Genomic DNA, 8,995 nt, shown 5'->3' on the forward strand with positions numbered 1-8,995 from the left:
TCCATCTTTCCTTTGTCAGATATATATCATTCTTTGGTGGGCGCCAAGATCCCTCTGGGATCTCTTGTATAAATTAGCTAATTTAAGGAACATTAATACAAATCATTGTTCTACATAAAGAGGGATATCCTCCTTCAATGAAAATCAATACAAATTATTGGTCTACATATGGAGGGATATGTCCTCCTTCAACGAAAATTAATACAAATCATTGGTCTACATATGGTGGGATGTCCTCCTTCAATGAACATCAATACAAATCATTGGTCTACATATGGTGGGATGTCCTCCTTCAATGAAAATCAATACAAATCATTGGTCTACATATGGAGGGATATGTCCACCTTCAATGAAAATCAATACAAATCATTGGTCTACATATGGAGGGATATGTCCACCTTCAATGAAAATCAATACAAATCATTGGTCTACATATGGAGGGATATGTCCACCTTCAATGAAAATCAATACAAACCATTGGTCTACATATGGAGGGATGTCCTCCTTCAATGAACATCAATACAAACCATTGGTCTACATATGGAGGGATGTCCACTTCAATGAAAATCAATACAAATCATTGGTCTACATATGGAGGGATATGTCCACCTTCAATGAAAATCAATACAAATCATTGGTCTACATATGGAGGGATATGTCCACCTTCAATGAAAATCAATACAAATCATTGGTCTACATATGGAGGGATGTCCTCCTTCAATGAAAATCAATACAAATCATTGGTCTATACATATGGAGGGATGTCCACCTTCAATGAAAATCAATACAAATCATTGGTCTACATATGGTGGGATATGTCCACCTTCAATGAAAATCAATACAAATCATTAGTCTATACATATGGAGGGATATGTCCTCCTTCAATGAAAATCAATACAAATCATTGGTCTACATATGGAGGGATATGTCCACCTTCAATGAAAATCAATACAAATCATTGGTCTACATATGGAGGGATATGTCCACCTTCAATGAAAATCAATACAAATCATTGGTCTACATATGGAGGGATATGTCCTCCTTCAATGAAAATCAATACAAATCATTGGTCTATATATGGAGGGATATGTCCACCTTCAATGAAAATCAATACAAATCATTGGTCTACATATGGAGGGATATGTCCTCCTTCAATGAAAATCAATACAAATCATTGGTCTACATATGGAGGGATGTCCACTTCAATGAAAATCAATACAAATCATTGGTCTACATATGGAGGGATATGTCCTCCTTCAATGAAAATCAATACAAATCATTGGTCTACATATGGAGGGATATCCACCTTCAATGAAAATCAATACAAATCATTGGTCTACATATGGAGGGATATCCACCTTCAATGAAAATCAATACAAATCATTGGTCTACATATGGAGGGATATGTCCTCCTTCAATGAAAATCAATACAAACCATTGGTCTACATATGGTGGGATATGTCCTCCTTCAATGAAAATCAATACAAATCATTGGTCTACATATGGAGGGATGTCCACTTCAATGAAAATCAATACAAATCATTGGTCTACATATGGAGGGATATGTCCACCTTCAATGAAAATCAATACAAATCATTGGTCTACATATGGAGGGATATGTCCACTTCATGGAGGGATATGTCCACCTTCAATGAAAATCAATACAAATCATTGGTCTACATATGGAGGGATATGTCCACCTTCAATGAAAATCAATACAAACCATTGGTCTACATATGGAGGGATATGTCCACCTTCAATGAAAATCAATACAAATCATTGGTCTACATATGGAGGGATGTCCACCTTCAATGAAAATCAATACAAATCATTGGTCTACATATGGAGGGATATGTCCACCTTCAATGAAAATCAATACAAATCATTGGTCTACATATGGAGGGATATGTCCACCTTCAATGAAAATCAATACAAATCATTGGTCTACATATGGAGGGATATGTCCTCCTTCAATGAAAATCAATACAAATCATTGGTCTACATATGGAGGGATATGTCCACCTTCAATGAAAATCAATACAAATCATTGGTCTACATATGGTGGGATATGTCCACCTTCAATGAAAATCAATACAAATCATTGGTCTACATATGGAGGGATATGTCCACCTTCAATGAAAATCAATACAAATCATTGGTCTACATATGGAGGGATATGTCCACCTTCAATGAAAATCAATACAAATCATTGGTCTACATATGGAGGATATGTCCACCTTCAATGAAAAATCAATACAAACCAAAATCATATACAAATCATTGGTCTACATATGGAGGGATATGTCCACCTTCAATGAAAATCAATACAAATCATTGGTCTACATATGGAGGGATATGTCCACCTTCAATGAAAATCAATACAAATCATTGGTCTACATATGGTGGGATATGTCCACCTTCAATGAAAATCAATACAAATCATTGGTCTACATATGGTGGGATATGTCCACCTTCAATGAAAATCAATACAAATCATTGGTCTACATATGGAGGGATATGTCCACCTTCAATGAAAATCAATACAAATCATTGGTCTCCATATGGTGGGATATGTCCCTATTCGATGAACATCAATACAAATCATTGGTCAATCATTGGTCTACATATGGAGGGATGTCCACTTCAATGAAAATCAATACAAATCATTGGTCTACATATGGTGGGATATGTCCCTATTCAATGAACATCAATACAAATCATTGGTCTACATATGGAGGGATGTCCACCTTCAATGAAAATCAATACAAATCATTAGTCTACATATGGTGGGATATGTCCCTATTCAATGAACATCAATACAAATCATTAGTCTACATATGGTGGGATATGTCCACCTTCAATGAACATCAATACAAATCATTGGTCTACATATGGTGGGATATGTCCTCCTTCAATGAAAATCAATACAAATCATTGGTCTACATATGGAGGGATATCCTCCTTCAATGAAAATCAATACAAATCATTGGTCTACATATGGAGGGATATGTCCACCTTCAATGAAAATCAATACAAATCATTGGTCTACATATGGAGGGATATCCTCCTTCAATGAAAATCAATACAAATCATTGGTCTACATATGGAGGGATATGTCCACCTTCAATGAAAATCAATACAAATCATTGGTCTACATATGGAGGGATATGTCCACCTTCAATGAAAATCAATACAAATCATTGGTCTACATATGGAGGGATATGTCCACCTTCAATGAAAATCAATACAAATCATTGGTCTACATATGGAGGGATATCCTCCTTCAATGAAAATCAATACAAATCATTGATCTACATATGTAGGGATATCCTCCTTCAATGAAGATAAATACAATAAGTATTGTCCCAATAATTGATTTTATGCAATATTATATAATTGTATCACTCATATTGAATTTTAAAAGTCAATGTTATCAAAAAAAAATGTATTATTGTATTTTTGCTTTTTGTCAAGATTTTGTTAATAGTTCTTCTATTGGGTAACAATTGAAAACATGAAAATGTTATAAAAAAACTTTTAAAGGGACATGAACCCAAATTCAGTTGTTCTGTATGCTTAGATATGATTTTCTGATGATTATTGAAGATTTTATTACTATTTTTATCGCACTGGGTTAACAAATCTTGACCAGGCTGTTCAAAATAAAGAAGGATGTAATTTTACTCAAATTTACATGGTTTATTTAGGTTCCCTTTAAACACTAGGTAGGGTGTTTCCTTTTATTAGTTGAGATATTTCGGGAGAGGATCAATCATATCCCTGTAAATATTCAATATACATGGTATTATCTCTATAGAACCATGTTATCTTTTTCAGGTTGGTGAAGTTGTTGGAGCCAGTGAAGCGAAGATCAGGGAGTTAATTGTATCAAAACAGTAAAATTGCCCTAACGTCAATTTTTACCACTGTCAAACACATTATATGTCTATATATATTCTTACTTAATTCACATATCTAAAATTTGTCCAAGGACTTAATTTATAATATTGGATTGGTCTATCAAAAACTTGTAAGATTTATAACTATCATGAATGTACATTTTTGAGATCATGGCCTGTAATTTATTTTAAAATGTTGGATTGTTTTATCAAAACTTTCAAGATCATCTGTTGTGAATGGACATTTTTGCTCCTCACGTTTTCTCCTACATCAGAGAAATCCTGGCCTGTAATTTATGTGTGCTTAATGAAAAGGATTTTTACAAAGGAATTCCAAGTTGCGAATAACCTTAAAACACTAATGGGTAAATTTGTCTTCTCGAAAGTAACAGATAAATTGAACTGAAATTTGTGCCCACATTTTCGAAATTTTTTACTCAGTATTGAAGCACATATACTAATGGACTAACAACAAAAGCTACTTTCTCCATCTAAGTTGGTTTGTTTTGATCATGCTGTGTATACTGTAACGATATATATAGGGGAAAACTCTTTGAAAATGATGGAAGAAAGGTTTTTTTTTATCAATTATCCTAGAATGATAGAAAGGTGTGAAGGGTTTGTGGTTGGAAAGATCTCTCTATAAAAGCTCAATTTCCTTTTACTCAGATTCCATACAATCGACATAATTTAGCAATATACTTTTCAGTAGAACTTTGAGTTGTATCATTTTAGTATTTATATGGATTTGTCAAATTCAAATTGGTTGAAACATCAAGGCTATTTCTATTTTCTTTGTACATTTATGTGAATGAAAATGATGGTTTGTTTGCACATACAGTGTAGAGATACTGAAGCAAAAATGTTTTTGAGAATATTTTCATTTGTTTAGGTTGTACTTTGTTTGATTTTATAAGATTTATACTTGTTGTTTCTTAATAGCTAAAGCAATGGGAAGCAAACGTAACGGTAGTAAAGCAAAATCATAGTAGAAAAATCTAATCCTTCATTACTGGTATGATTGTTTGGTTTCCCTATAAGTTTTTTACAAACAATGAGAAAATTAAAAAAACTATACTGTTTTTTTATCAGAAGTCAAATTGATTATCCAAAGATTAACTCCATCACATTATGGTATAAATATGAATAAATACAATTTTTTCACATAATTATACACTTGAATTCATTAAGTTTATCTTGTATCGTACAACTTTACTAATAAAATCTACTTTTGAAAATGATTTGATTTCTCTTTCTTTTTCACAGCAATAAAATTTTTTAAAGAAATTCACAAATTATACATATGACTACGCAGCTCTCTGCGCGGCCGAAGGCCGCGTAGAGCGAAGCTCTACTAACCATAACACGTGTGTGAGCATATAGATTCCAATACATTCCAGTACCCCTTGGACTTTGAAATCGTGTCCCGCGGGAAAAGTCTCGCGCCTCCATGCAGGCAGCCATGTTTTAATTCTCGTTATCAGCACGGCGAGATTTGTGATTTTCTATACTAGACGAAACGTGTCATCGGGATACGCTTTAAAATTACTTTAACTTACACATATACAAGAACAACGCAACAATTGATTGGTCAAATATAATAATAGGGTACTCTGTATGTTCTCAAGCGCACGGCACCGTCAGCAGTGACGTCACAAAACCTGACGCCAAAGATGACGGCACTGTTTCCCGCGTATTTTTGATAACATGTGTGGCGTATTTCCAAGTTTTCTCTGCATCTGATGAAAAGTAAATTGAACTATTGCATTTGGATTATATCAAAATATATATATTTTATTGTTAATCTCGTAGAAAAATGTCTTAAATTCAAATTACATATGACTACGTACCGGCCATAATGATCAGCTTGAAAAAAAACTCTCTGTCATGGTTGAGTATGATTCATTAAGTATTACTCGGAAACAACTAAATTTCACGGCTATTAAATTTGCTATTTCAATTTTTAGCCCACTTTTCATCCGTCCATTAACAATTCTTGTTATCGCTATTTCTCAGAAAGTAATCTGAAGAGATCATTCTCAAATTTCATATGTAGGTGCTACTAGTGCCCTAGATGTGCATATTGCGTTTCGGGACTGATCGGTCAACAAGATGGCCAACAGGCCGCCATCTTGGATATAGATACATATGTAGTTGAAGCACAGGCGTCTGCATCTGGTTTTGGAAAAATACAATGTCCTAACCCTACTATATGAAGTTACTGGTTTTTTAATATGAAACAGGACACAAAGTATCCAAGTAGCGGACGATGCATCAACTATGGAACGGAAGTTGATCTTTCAAGCAAGCAGTTTTGCAAGTTGCAATCTGATTGGTTATCAAATTAATTGACCAATCAAAATGCTTCTTGCAACTACTTGCTTGAAGAGTTCCAATTCCGTTCCACAGTTGAAGTATCTCACCTTATTCATATAGTAGGGGTAGATTTTTATATTTTTTTATCAAACCAGAAGCAGACGCCTGTGGTTGAAGTTTGTTACCGATATTTTTAGCCCACCATCATCAGATGGTGGGCTATTCAAATCGCCTTTCGTCCGTGGTCCGTCGTCCGTCCGTCCGTCCGTTAACAATTCTTGTTACCGCTAATTCTCAGAAAGTGCTGAAGGGATCTTTCTCAAATTTCATATGTAGGTTCCCCTAGGACTCTAGTTGTGCATATTGCATTTTGGGACCGATCGGTCAACAAGATGGCCGACAGGCGGCCATCTTGGATTTTGATAGTTAAAGTTTGTTACCGCTATTTCTCAAAAAGTGCTGAAGGGATCTTTCTCAAATTTTATGTACAGGTTTCCCTAGGACTCTAGTTGTGCATATTGCATTTTGGGACTGATCGGTCAACAAGATGGCCGACAGGCAGCCATCTTGGATTTTGATAGTTAAAGTTTGTTACCGCTATTTCTCAAAAAGTACTGCAGGGATCTTTCTCAAATTTCATATATAGGTTCCCCTAGGGCCCTAGTTGTGCATATTGCATTTTGGGACCGATCGGTCAACAAGATGGCCGACAGGCGGCCATCTTGGATTTTGATAGTTAAAGTTTGTTACCGCTATTTCTCAGAAAGTACTGAAGGGATCTTTCTCAAATTTCATATGTAGGTTCCCCTAGGACCCTTGTTGTGCATATTGCATTTTGGGACCGATCGGTCAACAAGATGGCCGACAGGTGGCCATCTTGGATTTTGATAGTTAAAGTTTGTTACCGCTATTTCTCAAAAAGTGCTGAAGGGATCTTTCTCAAATTTTATGTACAGGTTTCCCTAGGACTCTAGTTGTGCATATTGCATTTTGGGACCGATCGGTCAACAAGATGGCCGACAGGTGGCCATCTTGGATTTTGATAGTTAAAGTTTGTTACCGCTATTTCTCAAAAAGTGCTGAAGGGATCTTTCTCAAATTTCATATACAGGTTCCCCTAGGACCCTAGTTGTGCATATTACATTTTGGGACCGATCGGTGAACAAGATGGCCGACAGGTGGCCATCTTGGATTTTGACAGTTAAAGTTTGTTACCGCTATTACTCAAAAAGTACTGAAGGGATCTTTCTCAAATTTCATATATAGGTTTCCCTAGGGCCCTAGTTGTGCATATTGCATTTTGGAACCGATCGGTCAACAAGATGGCTTGGATTTTGATAGTTAAAGTTTGCTACCGCTATATCTCAAAAAGTACTGAAGGTATCGTTTACAAATTTCATATGAAGGTTCCCCAAGGACCCTAGTTGTGCATATTGTTAATTGGGACCGATCGGTAAACAAGATGGCCGACCGACGGCCATATTGGATTTTGATTGTTAAAGTTTGTTACGGCTATTTCTCAGAAAGTACTGAAGGGATCTTTCTCAAATTTTATGTGTAGGTTCCCCTTGTACCCTAGTTGTGTATAGTACCTTTCAGGACTGATGCATAATGCCTTTCGGGACTGATCGGTAAACAAGATGGCCAACCGGCTGCCATCTTAGATTTCATTGTTGAAGTTTGTTACCACTATTTCTTAGAAAGTACTATAGCGATCTGTCTCAAATTTTATATGTCATGTGTTTGAAAAAGTTTGAAAAGCAGGGAAAAGACCCCTCTTTCCATTGTCAGACATAGATCTTTCTTTGGTGGGCGCCAAGATCCCTCTGGGATCTCTTGTTCAGAAAGTTCTGAAGAGATCTGTCTCGAATTTCATATGTAGGTTCCCCTAAGGCCCTAGTTTTGCATATCGCATTTTGGGACCGAACGGTGACCAAGATGGCCGACATCTTGGATTTTGATAGTTGAAGTTTGTTACCGCTGAGTCCTAGGTATGAGTGTCATGCAATGTTTGGGTATATACATGTAGCTCAAATGGACCGTTTTGAGTTACTCAGAAAGGAATACTCGATAATAAGCAACAATTACATGTACACATGAATAGACTTACCCATGGTAGTGTTGGCACAGTTAAATCTAAATCTCAAGGTACCGAACAAAACACACGCCAACTATAAAAAAAACACTGAAGGATTTTAACTTCAACAATGCCGTTTTATTTTTTTAGACTTGTCATTGATGTTAGGAACTCCATACATGATCAGTTTTATACAACTCGTCAGTGATGTTAGGGACTCCATACATGATCAGTTTTATACAACTCGTCAGTGATGTTAGGGACTCCATACATGATCAGTTTTATACAACTCGTCAGTGATGTTAGGGACTCCATACATGATGTTTTATACAACTCGTCAGTGACGTTAGGGACTCCATACATGATCAGTTTTATACAACTCGTCAGTGATGTTAGGGACTCCATACATGATCAGTTTTATACAACTCGTCAGTGACGTTAGGGACTCCATACATGATCAGTTTTATACAACTCGTCAGTGATGTTAGGGACTCCATACATGATCAGTTTTATACAACTCGTCAGTGACGTTAGGGACTCCATACATGATCAGTTTTATACAACTCGTCAGTGATGTTAGGGACTCCATACATGATCAGTTTTATACAACTCGTCAGTGATGTTAGGGACTCCATACATGATCAGTTTTTATACAACTCGTCAGTGATGTTAGGGACTCCATACATGATCAGTTTTATACAAC

The 8,995-nt window shown here is 35.9% G+C and overlaps 1 protein-coding gene across 1 annotated transcript in view; it reads left to right on the plus strand.

Annotated features, from left to right (window-relative positions):
- The window catches only part of LOC138325048 (uncharacterized), a 33,934-nt gene extending 28,794 nt beyond the window's left edge, over positions 1–5,140 (plus strand). Inside the window, exon 5 of the mRNA XM_069270407.1 lies at positions 3,838–5,140. Within this exon, the coding sequence (XP_069126508.1) occupies positions 3,838–3,900 (63 nt within the window). The 3' untranslated portion in view covers positions 3,901–5,140. The remainder of the gene's footprint in view (positions 1–3,837) is intronic.
- Positions 5,141–8,995: the final 3,855 nt, after the last annotated feature.

Source organism: Argopecten irradians, chromosome 6 (assembly GCF_041381155.1).
Source record: "Argopecten irradians isolate NY chromosome 6, Ai_NY, whole genome shotgun sequence".
In the NCBI taxonomy this organism is placed as follows: domain Eukaryota; kingdom Metazoa; phylum Mollusca; class Bivalvia; order Pectinida; family Pectinidae; genus Argopecten; species Argopecten irradians.